Source organism: Oncorhynchus gorbuscha, linkage group LG03 (genome assembly GCF_021184085.1).
Source record: "Oncorhynchus gorbuscha isolate QuinsamMale2020 ecotype Even-year linkage group LG03, OgorEven_v1.0, whole genome shotgun sequence".
NCBI lineage: Eukaryota > Metazoa > Chordata > Actinopteri > Salmoniformes > Salmonidae > Oncorhynchus > Oncorhynchus gorbuscha.
This window is the reverse complement of record NC_060175.1, coordinates 59,482,289-59,501,882: the sequence shown is the minus strand read 5'-3', so window position 1 is coordinate 59,501,882 and position 19,594 is coordinate 59,482,289. Positions and strand designations below refer to the sequence as shown.

The following is a 19,594-nucleotide window of genomic DNA, read 5'->3' as shown; positions in this document are numbered from 1 at the left end:
GCCATCGTTTCGACAAACATATATATATATATATATTTTTTTACCCCGAAGAAAATTCAATTATTGCATCTGAGCTCCGAGAGTGTGCGGCTCTCCTTTAATAGTTCAAGTGTTCTTTCACCTCCAGATTTATGCCAACTTTTACCGACGGTTCTGGGAATATATTTGTAAAAAGCACACACCAGTTCAGTTGGCTACACAAGGCTGGTATTTTGTATTTGCATACAGGTGAGGGAGAAGTAAAACGTTAGGCTACCTGTCGAGTCGAGAGAGAAGGAGAGAGGAGAGAGAGAGAGAGAGAGAGAGAGAGAGAGAGAGAGAGAGAGAGAGAGAGAGAGAGAGAGAGAGAGAGAGAGAGAGAGAGAGAGAAAGAGAGAAAGAGAGAAAGAGAGAGGGAGCAAACAAACCAAGGACATTTTCTCTCTAGCTTTGAGTGGAACAGAAGATGCTCTCGTGATCTTCACTCTCGTAGCCTATGCGTTCTCTTCTTGCGAAGGTGACTTTGCCTCTGCGCGCAAAACTTCCCGACTTCCGTCAGCATCCATCCTTCTAAACTATGGATATGCATTACACTAACGAAACAGACCGGAGAAGCTAAGCCTGCAACTAGTTGTTCGTGTCGAAAACACTGTAAAATAGACTGATAAATACCGAAACTGATCATATCGAAACTTTTTGTGATTTTTTTTGTGTGTGCGCTACCTGCCTGCTGTTGCTGCTGTGTGTATGTTAACCCAAGGAGGCTCGTAGTGTCAGGGTGGTCCGCAACGGAAGGTGTGCTGCGATGAAGGTACTCGGTTGGACCATTGTGATCCTCTCCCAGTGGATTTTACGAAAGGTAAGCGAGTCGGATAACGGCTGGTTAGGCTACTGAACCTTAACGTATTGAATTAACAGAAAGTTGTTGCACCGTTCTTCACTAATGTTCTTGTAAAATGTCAAACATGTTGTCTGTAAATGGTGTTTATCAAAAGACTTTCAGAATGTAATGGACCCCATCATCACGAGAACATTTTCAAATACATTCATAGACGAGTAACGTTTTGCCAATAGAGATGTTAGGTCGGGCTCATCTCTAAAATCTACCAAAGAGGATAACCTACTATTTGACATTCCACCTGTGTGACCTGCCAGTCCAGTCCAGCTACTACGTGAGAAGCGATGAGATGTCCAGATACATAAGCGCGCTTTTCAACCCCACTTTTTTTTCAAGTTTTTTTTTTTTTTAGACAGTTGCTTGTATCACATGACGAAGCAGCATATGTTTCCGAGGATAGTGTTTTTAACAATTCGGGAGAATGGTGAGCTTCTCTGGAATGGAAGAGCGAGCGCATTACTTTTCCGCACACACCGTGCCACGCGCGGAGGCTCGCTTGGCCGATTTTCAACCGTAAAGCAGCATGCAGACAAACAGCTCTAGATCCTTACTGGCTCATAGCCCCGCGCTTCGCTGACTCAATTATTCCGTCTGAGCGTTTCCCTTCCCCCCACTTAAGCATCCCGCCATTATCTATTTATCTATTTGCGCTGGCAGCAACTTCCTTCAAATTTCTTCAGAAGTTAAAAATGCCTTGGGCTTGTTTTATCTTCACATCGTTTTACTAAGCAAATAGTTTGTGTGTTTATTATAGTGTGTGTGCGTGTGTGTGTGTGTGTGTGTGTGTGTGTGTGTGTGTGTGTGTGTGTGTGTGTGTGTGTGTGTGTGTGTGTGTGTGTGTGTGTGTGTGTGTGTGTGTGTGTGTGTGTGTGTGTGTGTGTGTGTGTGTGTGTGTGTGTGTGTGTGTGTGTGTGTGCGCGTGTGTGTATGTGTGAGAGGCAGTATAGAATGTACTGCGTGAAAATTCTTGGAACTTGGGAGGAGTAGTTGTTTTTTATTGTGGACTGAACAAACGTGTTGTTTGCCACCTTGAGCCATAAATACCGTTCAACCCCAGGTCATAGGAATGGTCTACATGTGATCAACCATCAAACCCACTCATTCATGTAGAGGGGCAATGTTTTTGAAGAAAGGTACAATGGAAGGTTTGGTTAGAAGTGCTTGTGGATGAGTAGTAAGGGTCACACCTCAAGTCTCTCAAGTTCCCCATGTGATCTGCATCACAGGAAGGGTCATGACTCATGACGTATGCACCAACCTTACTGTAAAACCTTTTAGGAAAACAAACCCCTCTCAACCAGATAAGACATACAGTGCATCACGCAAACAGGCCTGCATTTCTTTTGGTGTGCAGGTATGAAAAGATGCATTTCGGTGACCTTGTGAATATTGAAATGCCACACCTCAAATTCTCTTATTATTCTAACATTATTTGTAATATTGATGTCAGTATATTTTACATTATATTACCCTAATTCTCATGATTGTGTTTGTTTGTCATCACATGAAAACATGTATCAGAGACAAAAAGAACAGACTCACTCAAACGTTAGTAGCCATGGCGACAGCTCAGTAGCTTTTTAGCTATTTTTAAAACGACTTAAAAGCAGCCATGAAGTGTAAAACAAGTCTTTCTTGTTTTACAGTCTTTTTAGTCTGGAATCCAACAGAATAAATTGTTTCAAAGTGACAAACCTTAGTGTTACTAGGGCTGTGAGAAGAGGCTGAGGCGATCATTTTCAGCAGTTTGTGTGTGTGCGTGTGTGCGCCTGCCCGTCTGTCTGTCTGCCTACGTCCCTGTGTGTATCTGTGTGTGTTTGTTCGTGTGTGTGTGGGTATGTGTGTGCTTACAGACAAGTTTACAGTTGACTTTTCAGACATGTTGGGGATGTTAAAAACACCCTGTCATCTGGCAGATTGAGGTTATGCCAACTACGCCAACTATTGTGACAGATGACACTTAGTTCTTTTGAGGAATTTGAAAACAAACGGAAACATTTTACTGGTCATAAATTATACCTGTATTCTGCTCTCACATCAGCGTAAACTCAACTGCCACTGTATTGGTTTCACTTAATGTTGGAGTTAAAACCATAATGTAATAATATGTCTTGAAACACTATTCCAATACATGTCTTCAGGACATTTATAGTATAGAGAGAACATTAAGTAATTGCTAGGTTGAAATCAAGTTATTATTATAAGCCTATGGGCCTGTAGATTAGGGAGAGAGAGAGAGAGAGAGAGAGAGAGAGAGAGAGAGAGAGAGAGAGAGAGAGAGAGAGAGAGAGAGAGAGAGAGAGAGAGAGAGAGAGAGGAGGGAGGACCAGAAAGAAGCAGAATATGTGTGAAAAAGAGATTGTTTAGACTCCAGGCACTACGCAGCGTTGAAGAGGGATGATCACACATTTTCATGGTGGATGTAAAATGGCCCATCGCCGTTAGCTGATATGGAATTATGTTTTAGTCATATTTTTATGAGTAGTATTAAAATCGGATTATTATTATTACATTTTGATGACCATTTTATGGTACATAGCCTATCTAATATTGTATACACTGACAAAAAATATAAATTCAACATGTAAAGTGTGGGTCCTATGTTTCATGAGTTGAAATAAAAGATCCCAGAAATATTCCGGGATATTCAAATTTGTTTACATCACTTTTAGTGAACATTTCTTCTTTGCCAAGAAAATCCAACCACCTGAAAGGTGTGGCTTATCAAGAAGCTGATTAAATAGCATGATAATTACACAGGTGCACCTTGTGCTGGGTACAATAATATAGGCCACTCTAAAATGTGCAGTCACACAACACAATGCCACAGATGTCTTAAGTTTTGAGGGAGCATGCAATTGGCATGCTGACTGCAGGAATGTCCAATAAAGCTTTTGTCAAAGAAGTGAATGTTTATTTACCATAATCCGCTTCCAACATCGTTTTTAGAGAATTTGGCATTACGTCCGAACCGACCTCACAACAGCACGCCACGTGTAACCACGCCAGCCCAGAACCTCCACATCCAGTTTCTTCACCTGTGGGATCATCTGAGACCAGCCACCAGCCACAGACAGCTGATGGAACTGAATCAAATCAAATCCAATCAAATTGTATTTGTCACATGCGCCTAATACAACCTTACAGTGAAATGCTTACTTACAAACTCTTAACCTATAATGCTTTAAGAAGTTTTACGAATAAATAAGTGTTAAGTAAAATATAGATAAGTCAAAAATGTCAAATAAAAGTAATAAATAATTAAACAGCAGCAGTAAAATAACAATAGCGAGGCTATATACAGGGGGTACCGGTACAGAGTCAATGTGTGCGGGTACTGGTTAGTCGAGGTAATTGAGGTAATATGTACATGTAGGTAGAGTTAAAGTGACTATGCATAGAAAATAAACAGAGAGTAGCAGCAGCATAAAAGAGGGGTCTGGATAGCCCTTTGATTAGCTGTTCATGGGTCTTATGGTATGGGGGTAGAAGCTGAGTATTTCTGTCTGTAAAAAAGCCCTTTTGTGGGGAAAAACTCTGATTGGCTGGGCCTGGCTCCCTAGTGGGTGGGCCCATGCCCTCACAGGCCCACTCATGGCAGTGCCGCTGCCTAGTCATGTAAAATCCATAGATTGTGGCCTAATTCATTTATTTCAATTGACAAATTTCATTATATGAACTGTAACTCAGTAAAATTATTGACATTGTTGCATTTTGTGTTTATATTTTTGTTCAGTATTTATATCTATAAATATACAGTGGGGCAAAAACACGATTTAGTCAGCCACCAATTGTGCAAGTTCTCCCACTTAAAAAGATGAGAGAGGCCTGTAATTTTCATCATAGGTACACTTCAACTATGACAGACAAAATTAGAAAAAATTATATTTTTCTTTACGAAGCCCTCCTGTTCTCCACTCATTACCTGTATTAACTGCACCTGTTTGAACTCGTTACCTGTATAAAAGACACCTGTTCACACACTCAACAGACTTCAACCTCTCCACAATGGCCAAGACCAGAGAGGGTGTAAGGACATCAGGGATAAAATTGTAGACCTGCACAAGGCTGGAATGGGCTACAGGACAATATGCAAGCAGCTTGGTGAGAAGGCAACAATTGTTGGCGCAATTATTAGAAAATGGAAGAAGTTCAAGATGATGGTCAATCACCCTCCGTCTGGGGCTCCATGCAAGATCTCACCTCGTGGGGCATCGATGATCATGAGGAAGGTGAGGGATCAGCCCAGAACTACACGGCAGGACCTGGTCGATGACCTGAAGAGAGCTGGGACCACAGTCTCAAAGAAAACCATTAGTAACACACTACGCCGTCATGGATTAAAATCCTGCAGTGCACGCAAGGTCCCCCTGCTCAAGCCAGCGCATGTCCAGGCCCGTCTGAAGTTTGCCAATGACCATCTGGATGATCCAGAGGAGGAATGGGAGAAGGTCATGTTGTCTGATGAGACAAAAATAGAGCTTTTTGGTCTAAACTCCACTCACCGTGTTTGGAGGAGAAGAAGGATGAGTACAACCCCAAGAACACCATCCTAACCGTGAAGCATGGAGGTGGAAACATCATTCTTTGGGAATGCTTTTCTGCAAAGGAGACAGGACGACTGCACCGTATTGAGGGGAGGATGGATGGGGGCATGTATTGTGATATCTTGGCCAACAACCTCCTTCCCTCAGTAAGAGCATTGAAGATGGGTTGTGGCTGGGTCTTGAAGCATGACAACGACCCGAAACACACAGGCAGGGCAACTAAGGAGTGGCTCCGTAAGAAGCATCTCAAGGTCCTGGAGTGGCCTAGCCAGTCTCCAGACCTGAACCCAATAGAAAATCTTTGGAGGGAGCTGAAAGTCTGTATTGCCCCAAAACCTGAAGGATCTGGATAAGGTCTGTATGGAGGAGTGGGCCAAAATCCCTGCTGCAGTGTGTGCAAACTTGGTCAAGAACTACAGGAAACATATGATCTCTGTAATTGCAAACAAAGGTTTCTATACCAAATATCAAGTTATTCTTTTCTGATGTATCAAATACTTATGTCATGCAATAAAATGGAAATTGATTACTTCAAAATCATACAATGTGATTTTCTGGATTTTTTAAAAGATTCCGTCTCTCATAGTTGAAGTGGACCTATGATAAAAATGACAGACCTCTACATGCTTTGTAAGTAGGAAAACTTGCAAAATCGGCTATGTATCAAATACTTGTTCTCCCCACTGTATATACAGTATATATATATATCTCGTCCCCAAGAACACAGTGGCCTCCAGTTTGGAACCACCAAGTTTGGAACCACCAAGACTCTTCCTAAAGCTGGCCGCCCCACCAAACTGAGCAATTGGGAGAGAAGGGCCTTGGTCAGAGAGGTGAACAAGAACCCTGACAGAGCTCAAGAGTTGCTCTGTAGAGACGGGAGAACCTTCCAAAAGTACAACCATCTCTGCAGCACTCAATCAGGCATGGTACAGTGGCTAGACGGAAGCTACTCCTCAGTAAAAGGCATATGACAGCACGCTTGGAGTTTGCCAAAATGCACCAAAAGGACTCTCAGACCATGAGAAACAAGATTATCTGGTCTGATGAAACAAGATTAAACTCTTTAGCCTGAATGCCAAGTGTCACGTCTGGAGGAAACCTGGCACAATCCCTATAGTGAAGCATGGTGGTGGCAGTACAATGCTGTGGGGAAGTTTTTCAATGTCAGGGACTGGGAGACTAGTCAGGATTGAGGGAAAGATGAACAGAGAAAAGTGCTGCTCCAGAGCGCTCAGGACCTCAGCCTGGGGCCAAGTTTTACTTTCCAACAGGACAACGACCCTAAGCACACAGCCAAGACAATGCAGGAGTGGCTTCGGGAAAAGTCTCTGAAGGTCCTTCAGGGGCCCAGCCAGAGCCCGGACTTGAACCCTGTTCGAACATCTCTGGAGAGACCTGAAAATAGCTGTGCAGCGACACTCCCCATTCAACCTGACAGAGCTTGAGATGATCTGCAGAGAAGAATGGGAGAAACACCCCAATTTCAGGTGTGCCAAGCTTGTAGTGTCATACCCAAGAAAACTTGAGGCTGTAATCCCTGCAAAAGGTGCTTCAACAAAGTCCTGAGTAAAGGGTCTGAATATTTATGTAAATGTGATATTTCAGTTGATTTATTTTTATACATTTATACAAAAGTCAAGGGATCTGAATAATTTTCCAAATGCACTGTATATACTGTATTTAAAAAAATATATATATTTTCCTTTTTAATTTTTCCCAAAACCCTACCACCCCTCCACAAATTGGAATACAGTAACGGAAAACAACACGTAGACTTCTACTTCCAGCTTATGCATACTTTATATTTATGGACACAGTATATTTGACAAGATTTCTCCTTTTTTGTTGTTTTTAGTCCCATCTTTCATCTACCCTCAATCCCTCCCATCTATCTGAAGACCATCCAGTTTTCATTTGTATTTGCCATATATTTTTCAGCTGTGCTGTGATGTTTCACAAAAGTTCTGAACCTATATACATTTTACGGACACATTGTATTTTGTAGTCCCACCATTCAACTCCACTCAACCCATCCCATCTATCTCTGAACACCATCTAGTTTTGATTTCTATTTGCCATGTATTCTTCGGCTGTGCTGTGATGTTTCACAAAAGTTCTGAACCTTTCTATTCTCATAGTTTCTACAGATTGTAAATTAAAGATAAACATGTTTGCTATAAGTATAATTATACTATTGATTGATTGACTATTACTTTTCAAATCACCCAGCAGTGCTATTTGCAGAGTTAGCTCCAGGCAAACGTTGCAATTCTTTAGCCATTCCTGGACCTGTAATCAAAAACAAGCTACATATGGACAGGACCAAAGCAAATTATTTAATGATTCTCTCATCACAGCAACATTTTCAGAGCGGGGATGGTTGTATCCCCCCATATATATTACATTCTATTGGTTGCAATACTTTTTTATATTAATTTGAATAGAAGAACTCTAGGTTTTGAATCCGGCTTCGTTTTGTGTATCAGTTCCATGTGCCATGGAATCGGTAGATCGAAAATCTCTTCCCAACTATTTTGCAGTTGCAAAGCGTAGTCTGGCTTTTTTTATGGCGGTTCTGGAGCAGTGGCTTCTTCCTTGCTGAGCGGCCTTTCAGGTTATGTCGAAATAGGAATAGTTTTACTGTGGATATAGATACTTTTGTACCGATTTCCTCCAGCATCGTCACAAGGTCCTTTGCTGTTGTTCTGGGAATGATTTGCACTTTTCACACCAAAGTACGTTCATCTCTAGGAGACAGAATGCATTTCTTCCTGAGCGGTATGATGGCTGCGTGGTCCCATGGCGTTTATACTTGCGTACTATTGTTTGTACAGATGAACGTGGTACCTTCAGGCGTTTGGAAATTGCTCCCAAGGAGGTCTTGGCTGATTTCTTTTGATTTTCCCATGATGTCAAGCAAAGAGGCACTGAGTTTGAAGGTCGGTCTTGAAATACATCCACAGCTACACCCCCAATTGACTGGAATTATGTCAATTAGCCTATCATAAGCTTCTAAAGCCATGACATCATTTTCTGGAATTTCCCAAGCTGTTTAAAGGCACAGTCTACCTAGTGTATGCAAACTTCTGACCCACTGGAATTGTAATACAGTGAATCATAAGTGAAATAATCTGTCTGTAAACAATTGTTAGAAAAATGACTTGTGTCATGCACAAAGTATATATCCTAACCCACATGTCAAAACTATAGTTTGTTAACAAGAAATTTGTGGAGTGGTTGAAAAACGAGTTTTAATGATTCCAACCAAAGTGTATGTAAACTTCCGACTTCAACTGTCCACCAGTCCTATTAATTATATAGTTTACAAAGATTATCCTTCTTTTTTTTCTCCAAACATCATGTGTTTTCTTAATCAATAATATTTGTTGATGTCCGGCTTCATTTTGTCATGTAAAAGTTGTATTTTTGGTGGATTAAACTGAAATGGCAACCAACTTTCTAATAGCGATATTTTGGAGATAATTTTATTTTCAAATAACCGAAAGTGAGAGGTTGTAATCTGAATAAAGATAAAAAGGCCATTCTTGAACATAGTGTGAGACATCCTTACTAATCTGCTAGAGAAACAGTTCGGATTTAAGTCTAACTTTTTTATGACTGAAGCTTTAGTGAGAGGTCTAATGCTTAAATATTGAATAATTTCTGCCCTCTGATTTCATATTCATTATATAAATAGGACTTAAAAACATTTTTGTCTAGCTTACCGTTCCAAATCAAATTTCATATTTTTTGCAAATAGAATTTAAAAAACAAGGTGTAGGCAAGGCAATAACCAAATAGGTAACAAGGGGTGTGGCTAAAGAGTTAATCAGTGTGATTTTTGCGCAAATAGACAGGTGTTTTCCTCTCCATGGTAGCAAGATTTGATCTATTTTTGCTAACTTTCTATTAAAATGTATTGTAGTGATATAATGTCTTTCTTTTGGGATATGAACACCGATTATGTCCACTTCACTGTCAGACTTTTTTATTGGTAAACTACACGGTAATGTAAAAATACATATTTTAAAATTAATATTTCTATGGCCATATTAAATAGATATGCCAATAGTGGACAACCTTGTTTTACTTCTCTTGACAGTTTAATACTTTCTAAGAAGTAGCCATTATTTACTATTTCACTATACATAACTTTAACCCATTGTATAAGAGATTCTCCAGAATTGAAATTCCAGGCATTTATATATAAATTCTAGTCGTACTTTATCAAAAGCCTTTTCAAAGTCAGCTACAGTATGAATCCCGGGCCTGGTTTCCCAGATTTTTCATAGTGTTCTATTGTTTCCAGTAATTGTTTTATATTATCTCCAATGTATCGTCCATAAAAAAACATGTCTGATTAGGATGAAGTCTGAGGTCCTGAGCACTCTAGAGCAGGTTTTCCTCAAGGATCTCTCTGCACTTTGCTCCGTTCATCTTTCCCTCGACCCTGACTAGTCTCCCAGTCCCTGCCACTGAAAAAATATCCCCACGGTATGATGCTGCCTCCACCATGCTTCACTGTAGGGGTGGTGCCAGGTTGCGTCCAGACGTGATGCTTGGCATTCAGGCCAAAGAGTTTCATCAGACCAGAGAATCTTGTTTCTCATGGTCTTTTGTCAAACTCCAAGCAGGCTATCATGTGCCTTTTACTGAGGACTGATTTCTGTCTGGCCACTGTACTATGAAGGCCTGATTGGTGTAGTGCTGCAGAGATGGTTATCAATCTGAAAGGTTTTTCCATCTCCACAGAGGAACTCTGGAGCTCTGGAGCTCTGGAGCTCTGTCAAAGTGACCATCTGGTTCTTGGTCACCTCCCTGACCAAGGCCCTTCTCCCCCGATTGCTCAGTTAGGCCGGGTGACCAGCTCTTGGAAGAGTCTTGGTAGTTCCAAAATTCTTCCATTTAAGAGGAGGCCACTGTGTTCTTGGGGACCTTCAATGCTGCTGAAATGTTTTGGTACCCTGACCCAGATCTGTCCCTCAACACAATCCTGTCTCGGAGCTCTACCTGTCTCGGAGCTCCTTATATGACAGGTGTGTGCCCTTCCAAATCATGTCCAATCAATAGAATTTACTATAGGCGGACTCCAATCAAGATCATCTCAAGGATGATCAATGGAAACAGGATGCATCTGAGCTCAATTTCGAGTCTCATAGCAAAGGATCTGAATACTTATGTAAATAAGGTATTTCATTTTAAAAATATATATATACATTTGCTCACATTTCGAAAAAACTGTTTTCACTTTATCATTATTGGGTATTGTGTGTAGATTGATGAGGGGAAAAAACATTTAGTCCATTTTAGAATAAGACTGTAACGTAGCCTGTTTATTGGGGAGTTTCTCCCATTCTTCTCATACCTTTCAAATGCATTGAAATTTATGTCGGAAAAAGTAAGTAATAAATTATTTTGTTGTGGTTAAAAACAACAATAGACTTTGATACATTATTTGATGGTCCGACCCCATTCTGTCCCCTATCAATACTTTTTATGACATTACATTTACGTTACATTTAAGTCATTTAGCAGACGCTCTTATCCAGAGCGACTTACAAATTGGTGCATTCACCTTATGACATCCAGTGGGACAGTCACTTAACAATAGTGCATCTAAAACTTAGGGGGGGTGGGGTGAGAGGGATTACTTAACCTATCCTAGGTATTCCTTAAAGAGGTGGGGTTTCAGGTGTCTCCGGAAGGTGGTGATTGACTCCGCTGTCCTGGCGTCGTGAGGGAGTTTGTTCCACCATTGGGGGGCCAGGGCAGCGAACAGTTTTGACTGGGCTGAGCGGGAGCTGTACTTCCTCAGTGGTAGGGAGGCGAGCAGGCCAGAGGTGGATGAACGCAGTGCCCTTGTTTGGGTGTAGGGCCTGATCAGAGCCTGGAGGTACTGAGGTGCCGTTCCCCTCACAGCTCCGTAGGCAAGCACCATGGTCTTGTAGCGGATGCGAGCTTCAACTGGAAGCCAGTGGAGAGAACGGAGGAGCGGGGTGACGTGAGAGAACTTGGGAAGGTTGAACACCAGACGGGCTGCGGCGTTCTGGATGAGTTGAAGGGGTTTAATGGCACAGGCAGGGAGCCCAGCCAACAGCGAGTTGCAGTAATCCAGACGGGAGATGACAAGTGCCTGGATTAGGACCTGCGCCGCTTCCTGTGTGAGGCAGGGTCGTACTCTGCGGATGTTGTAGAGCATGAACCTACAGGAACGGGCCACCGCCTTGATGTTAGTTGAGAACGACAGGGTGTTGTCCAGGATCACGCCAAGGTTCTTGGCGCTCTGGGAGGAGGACACAATGGAGTTGTCAACCGTGATGGCGAGATCATGGAACGGGCAGTCCTTCCCCGGGAGGAAGAGCAGCTCCGTCTTGCCGAGGTTCAGCTTGAGGTGGTGATCCGTCATCCACACTGATATGTCTGCCAGACATGCAGAGATGCGATTCGCCACCTGGTCATCAGAAGGGGAAAGGAGAAGATTAATTGTGTGTCGTCTGCATAGCAATGATAAGAGAGACCATGTGAGGTTATGACAGAGCCAAGTGACTTGGTGTATAGCGAGAATAGGAGAGGGCCAAGAACAGAGCCCTGGGGGACACCAGTGGTGAGAGCGCGTGGTGAGGAGACAGATTCTCGCCACGCCACCTGGTAGGAGCGACCTGTCAGGTAGGACGCAATCCAAGCGTGGGCCGCGCCGGAGATGCCCAACTCGGAGAGGGTGGAGAGGAGGATCTGATGGTTCACAGTATCGAAGGCAGCCGATAGATGTAGAAGGATGAGAGCAGAGGAGAGAGAGTTAGCTTTAGCAGTGCGGAGCGCCTCCGTGATACAGAGGAGAGCAGTCTCAGTTGAATGACTAGTCTTGAAACCTGACTGATTTGGATCAAGAAGGTCATTCAGAGAGAGATAGCGGGAGAGCTGGCCAAGGACGGCACGTTCAAGAGTTTTGGAGAGAAAAAAAAGAAGGGATACTGGTCTGTAATTGTTGACATCGGAGGGATCGAGTGTAGGTTTTTTCAGAAGGGGTGCAACTCTCGCTCTCTTGAAGACGGAAGGGACGTAGCCAACGGTCAGGGATGAGTTGATGAGCGAGGTGAGGTAAGGGAGAAGGTCTCCGGAAATGGTCTGGAGAAGAGAGGAGGGGATAGGGTCAAGCGGGCAGGTTGTTGGGCGGCCGGCCGTCACAAGACGCGAGATTTCATCTGGAGAGAGAGGGGAGAAAGAGGTCAGAGCACAGGGTAGGGCAGTGTGAGCAGAACCAGCGGTGTCGTTTGACTTAGCAAACGAGGATCGGATGTCGTCGACCTTCTTTTCAAAATGGTTGACGAAGTCATCTGCAGAGAGGGAGGAGGGGGGAGGGGGCGGAGGATTCAGGAGGGAGGAGAAGGTGGCAAAGAGCTTCCTAGGGTTAGAGGCAGATGCTTGGAATTTAGCGTGGTAGAAAGTGGCTTTAGCAGCAGAGACAGAGGAGGAAAATGTAGAGAGGAGGGAGTGAAAGGATGCCAGGTCCGCAGGGAGGCGAGTTTTCCTCCATTTCCGCTCGGCTGCCCGGAGCCCTGTTCTGTGAGCTCGCAATGAGTCATCGAGCCACGGAGCGGGAGGGGAGGACCGAGCCGGCCTGGAGGATAGGGGACATAGAGAGTCAAGGGATGCAGAGAGGGAGGAGAGGAGGGTTGAGGAGGCAGAATCAGGAGATAGCTGGGAGAAGGTTTGAGCGGAGGGAAGAGATGATAGGATGGAAGAGGAGAGAGTAGCGGGGGAGAGAGAGCGAAGGTTGGGACGGCGCGATACCATCCAAGTAGGGGCAGTGTGGGAGGTGTTGGATGAGAGCGAGAGAATGTATTCAAGACAATTCGCTTGATTGAGCTTTCGCCATGTATATCTCACTAGGTCAGGATATTTAAGCCTCCATACTTGTTCCAATATATCTATGATATTCGTGATTTCCTTAAGTGCACAGGGGGATAGTTTGTAGGGATTTCCTTTACGGTCCATTGAGGTATTTAAAACCATATTGTAGTCTCCCACCATAGTAACAGAGTCTTGTATTTAATTCTTTCTCGCATCTATCTACGTGCTCCCACCTTTTCCCTTCACTTGTGGACTTCAGTGCATTTTAGCAGTTACACCGGCTGGCCCCGTTGGCAATACATTTTTATAACCAAAAGCTCCCCTTGACTTGGAAGAGTTACAGTTTTGGATAGCCATAGCCAGCTAGCTAACATAACATCCCTCTCTGTTTGAGCCGGGTGTTTGAGTAGGCTAAACTAGCTAGCTGCAGTCAATGCTAGTTAAGTAAGTGAATGTGAAATCTATGAAATCTATGAAATCTCTCTCTCATCTCCTTAATTTTGGAAGAAATGTATTTGTTAAAAACTGTTAAACAATTTTTTTTCTCTCTCTTTGAGTCAACTACTCACCACATTTAAATGGCATATATATTATTATTATTATATATTATTATTATTTTATGCACTGCAGTGCTAGCTAGCTGTAGTTTATGCTTTCAGTACTAGATTCATTCTCAGGTCCTTTGATTGGGTGCAAATGTCAGTTCAATGCGTGTATACAACTACAGCTTGCCCACTCCATAGAAAGCTCCTATATCCGCACTGATTGGTGAAGTAATGTAATGTTGATCTAAATGTAAAACAAATAATAATAATTCAGAGGTTTAAAAAGGAACAGAAAGGAACGATATAAACCGTTACTTGTTTTGAGATTAAACGGTTCAGAACTTTATTTTGCTGGTCAGAACAGTGGAACAGAACGAAAAAAAGAATGCTTCTGTTCAGAACCAAACAATTGGAAAGTCATTTTGGTTCCAACCTCTCCTTCTGGAGCATGTGCTCATTCTATTGTCAGTCAGACACCTGAGCCAGCCACTAGAGTAAAACTGTTCCTCTCCCTGCCAGGTCATATGGCTCTCTCTGAGGGGGAGAGAGGGCAGTGTGTGTGTGTGTGTGTGTGTGTGTGTGTGTGTGTGTGTGTGTGTGTGTGTGTGTGTGTGTGTGTGTGTGTGTGTGTGTGTGTGTGTGTGTGTGTGTGTGTGTGTGTGTGTGTGTGTGTGTGTGTGTGTGTGTGTGTGTGTGTGTGTGATTACATTAGTGTGTGTGTGGTGGTGGTGGTGGTTGGTAGGTAGGTATGAGTGTATGACTGGCAGCCCATTTTCAAGACCCAGAATCATCCACAATAGGTCCCCTAATCTGTCAAATTATATTCTATGTTCACTAACCCATAATCTGTTGTGTAATCTGTTGCATGATGAAAAAAGCAATCACATTACTGGTATACCAGACGAGTAAGTATCTATCTATGCCTAGTGTATATTTATCATGGTTACTGTATTCCCTCTGAAACAGCATTAATTCCCATTGGCCAGATCAAACTATAGCCACCAGGATTTTTATTTTATTTTTTTACATTTGGCCTACCTACAATTATTAATTTCCATCCCAATTAAGTTTTTGACATTTGTATCAACATTTAGGCTATGACAAACTCCTGGTTTTATATTACTCATTGCAGACTACCAAAGACCTTTCTTACAACGAGTACAAAATACCTTGGCCATGGTGCTAAATATTTTCTGTGGTTTTCTTTTGGATTGTCTAGAGATACAACCAGGAGGTTATCAATAATTTCAGACATGCCAGAATGTTCTATTCATTGATCTCAAGGCCTCCTTCAGACCTCTGGCTGGTTGGACACACACAGCCTTAGCATTGTGGATTCATTGTAGTGTAGCAAGCAAATACGTGTGTTGTTGTTTGTACATAAAACATTTTTTTTTACTTAAACCAATTTCCATTAAGATCAAGAACACTGCAAACATATTTCTCATTCAGACTGGAAGTATCTATGGAGTATTACAGTAAATGCGATGGACAGCATACCAAAAAATAATCAGCAATAATTAATTTACTGTCCTGCAGAAAAAGTCCTATGGAATTGTATCACAACCAACTTTTACCAGTGCTCTGGTTCGACCTCTCCTCTCTTCTCTTCTCTTCTCTTCTCTTCTCTTCTCTTCTCTTCTCTTCTCTTCTCTTCTCTTCTCTTCTCTTCTCTTCTCTTCTCTTCTCTTCTCTTCTCTTCTCCTTTCCTCAAACTCAACTCTTCTCTCCACCCACTTATTATCTCTCTCCTGTCTTATCCTTCTCTCCTCTCATTTCTTCCTTTTCTCACCTCTCCTCTGTCTTTTCTTCCCCTCACCTCTTCTCTCCCCCTGCCTCCCCTCCGCTTCTACCTTCCTCCCTAACCCTCATATTTCTTCCTTCCCTTCCCCTTCTACCCTGCCCTCTCTCCCCCACCCCTCCTGCCTCCCCCACCTCCCCTCCCTCTCTGCCAGTGCTGTGGTTCCTCCTGGGGAGTCCTGGTCTACTTCTTCTTCACTTCTTAAAAAAAAACTAGCCCCATCTGTTCAGGCTCTCTGCTGGTGGGCCATGGTTGTTAAATTAGATGGCTTCTGATCCATCCATCTATCTGGCCTGATCTGGACACTCCTCACAACTCTCTCCCCTACGTCCACAGGGGGGCACACCTCAGGTCATTAACTATCAGACACTATGGTTGGACTACGGATCGGATGGTGAGGGAAGGAGGGGCTGCCATCATTACTGGTGGTGTTAACGGTTGCTCTCTGTGATCTTATTCGGTATCTCCTCTCCCCACCCTACTGCCTTCCTGCCTCCCAGTAGGGTGGGGAGAGGAGAGGCAGAACGAGAGCACTGGGCTCCAGATCAGACCTCAGCCTGTTTGGATTGGCCAGGTCTGGGTGTATGGTGTCCTACAGTATATGGTCCCAGCCTGCTCTGGAGCTGACCATAGCCAGCTGCTGCCCTACTCCTCCAGGACGCCCTTCTCTCTCTGCCCAGCCGGAGGCTGGGTCTAGTGGGGAGGGGTCTCCTCTGTACTGGGGCCAGCCTGGTAGTGGTGAAGGTGTGGTGGTGGAGGGGTGCTTGCAGGACTAGTCTCCGCCAGAGAGGCCAACAAATGCTGATGCCAAGATGACGTAAGGATGCCTGAAACCTGCCATGTCTAGCTAGTCTACTCTGGCCCCATGTGTGGTGTAGCTAGCACATGCCTGGCATTTCAATTCACTCACAAAGCCCACACAGGCACACAGGCCTGATAACAGTCCAGATCACCGACGACAACGATGAAACAGCTTTTAGGGAGGAGGTCAGAGACCTGGCAGTGTGGTGTCAGGGCAACAACTTCTCCCTCAATTTGGGCAAGGCAAACAAGCTTAGCGTTGACTACAGGACACGGAGGGCCGAACACATCCCCATTGAAATCGACGCGGCTGTAGTGGAGTAGGTGGAGAGCTTCAAGTTCCTCGGTGTCCACGTCGCTAAGGACCTATCATGGTCCAAACACGCCAACACAGTTGTGAAGAAGGCACAACAAAATTCTACAGCTGCACCAATGAGAGCATGTTGACTGGCTGCATCACCGCAGAGTATGGCAACTGCACGGCATCTGAACGCAAGGCCCTACAGGGGCCCAGGTGGTGTCAGAGGAAGGCCCTAGAAATTGTTAAAGACTCAAGCCACCCGGCAAACGGTACTGGAGCGCCTAGTCTGGGACCAAAGGCACCTAAACAGCTTTTACCCCCAAATGATAAGACCGCAGAACATTTAATCAAATGCCTACCCGGACTATTTACATTGAACCCCTTTACTATTTACATTTTTATTTGCACTGAATGTCTTGCACTGGCTCTATGCACACTCACTAGACTCTAGCCACACACTCACACATACTACACTGACACTCCAACACACACGCATGCATGTACACACACACACACACACACACACACACACACACACACACACACACACACACACACACACACACACACACACACACACACACACACACACACACACACACACACACACACACACACACACACACACACACACACACACACACACACACACACACACACACACACACACACACACACACACACACACACACACACAGTCACTCTTCGACACTCTTCACACACACTGCTTGTACTCTGTTTATTATATGTCCTGATTGCCTAGTCACTTTTACCCCTACCTACATGTACATACTGTATTACCTCAATTACCGTGTACCCCTGCACGTTGATTTAACTTCAAATCATCTAATAAAATCAAAGGTCACATACACATGGTTAGCAGATGTAAATGCGAGTGTAGCAAAATGCTTGTGCTATTATAACCTTGCTATTGTTATTTTATTGTGTTACTATTTCCTTCTTTTATATATATATATATTTCTCACTTTTTAAATCTACATTGTTGGGTGAGTAAGCATTTCACGGTAAAGTCTACGCCTGTTGTATACGGTGCGTGTAACCAATCAAATTTGATTTGATTTGACACACACATTCCTTGCTCAATGGATGGGTGACTGAGCATCACAATGGCATTGTGTTTGTGTAATTATTCAGCATACAACTGCTCCCCGAAAAGAAAAAATGTCAGGAGAAAAAATTCAGACCAGATGATAATGTCTAAAAAGGAATCAATTTCAGAATATCCTTGGCAATACACTCATCCCAAGTAAAAATCTGTGAGACAGATACAGCTATATATCACCACGCAACCAGCAGAGCACACTGGAAATGAATAGGCCAAAAGAGAAATATATTACAGACGCTAAGGCATGGAAAGCCATGGAAAATGAGGAAACGCTCGCATATACTGTGCCTCTGTTGTCAGGGTGCGAGGGGGGTAGACAAAGAGTGTATTTATTACACTGCAATTACCATTGAGGTATCACAGGCGTAATGGCAGTGGAGAAAATGAACACTTTGCGGGAACCGATAAAGGGGACATTATAGCAGGGTTTGTCATGCCCTGTGAGCCTCTCTTCCTGGTGGTCCACTATCCATCACAACCACCACACCACATCTGCCTTTAGAATGCACCTGCAGAGAGAGAGGAGGAGAGAGGGAGGGAGGCAGATGGAGGGAGAGGGGAGAGAGAAATAGATAGGACGAAAAAGAAAGAGGGAGAGTGTCCCCACAATACAGAAGAGAAGAGTGAGGACTATAAGAGGCATCCTCATCATCATCATCACTTATGTTAACTCTGTGTGGTGAGTCTGCCTTCGTCGTAGTGGTGTCTCTTTTAAGTGCCTCTTTGCATGTATCTAATAATGCCGAAAGAGGGGAGTTTATTGTCTTTAGCAGATGAAGTGGTCAGCCCTACTTTAGATTGGGAGTGTAGTGTGTAGGATGTTCAGCAGATGAAGGGGTCAGCCCTACTTTAGATTGGGAGTGTAGGGTGTTCAGCAGATAAAGTGGTCATCCCTACTTTAGATTTGGAGTGTAGGGTGTTCAGCAGATGAAGGGGTCAGCCCTACTTAGATTGGGAGTGTAATGTGTAGGGTGTTCAGCAGATGAAGGGGTCAGCCCTACTTTAGATTGGGAGTGTAGTGTGTAGGGTGTTCAGCAGATGAAGGGGTCAGCCCTACTTTAGATTGCTCTGATGCTCCAGTTAGAGAGGTCCCCAGTCGTGGCTGAGATGTGAAATGTGAGCAGTGAATAAATGTGTTCCCCTCTATAGCTCTGAGGAAGGCTATGAAATAGATCACATCATAAGGGACGGATGGACTGGTTGGCACTGATCGTCTTAGCACCACTCTTGTTGGTTTTTATCTTAGTTACTTGTACAGTGCATTCAGAAAATATTCAACCTTCTTGACTTTTTCAACATTTTGTTGTGTTACAAGATGGGATTCAAATTGATTTAATAGAAATTTTTCATCAAAGATTTACTAAAAATACCGCCTAAGGTCAAAGTGGAAGGAAAATAATATATTTTTTATTGTTTTTATGGAAAATACAACACGAATATATCTTAATTAATAGATAAGTGTTCCTATTCAACCCCCTGAGATCATATATGTTAGAATCACCTTTGGCAGCGATTAGAGCTATGAGCCCTTTTGGGTAAGTCTCTAAGAGCTTTGCAATACCTGGATTGTACAATATTTGCCCGTTATTCTTTTTTAAACTCTTCAACCTCTGTCAATTTGGTAGTTGATCAATGCTAGACAGCCATTTTCATGTTTTGCCCTAGATTTTCGAGCTGATTTGAATGAAAAGTGTAACTAGGCCACTCAGGAACATTTAATGTAATCTTGGTAACTAATTCTT

The 19,594-nt window shown here is 43.3% G+C and overlaps 1 protein-coding gene across 1 annotated transcript in view; it reads left to right on the top strand.

Moving 5' to 3' along the window:
* The first annotated feature begins 373 nt into the window (after window positions 1–373).
* The window catches only part of LOC124021166 (neurexophilin-2-like), a 104,600-nt gene continuing 85,379 nt past the window's right edge, over window positions 374–19,594 (top strand). Inside the window, exon 1 of the mRNA XM_046336518.1 lies at window positions 374–838. Within this exon, the coding sequence (XP_046192474.1) occupies window positions 785–838 (54 nt within the window). The 5' untranslated portion in view covers window positions 374–784. The remainder of the gene's footprint in view (window positions 839–19,594) is intronic.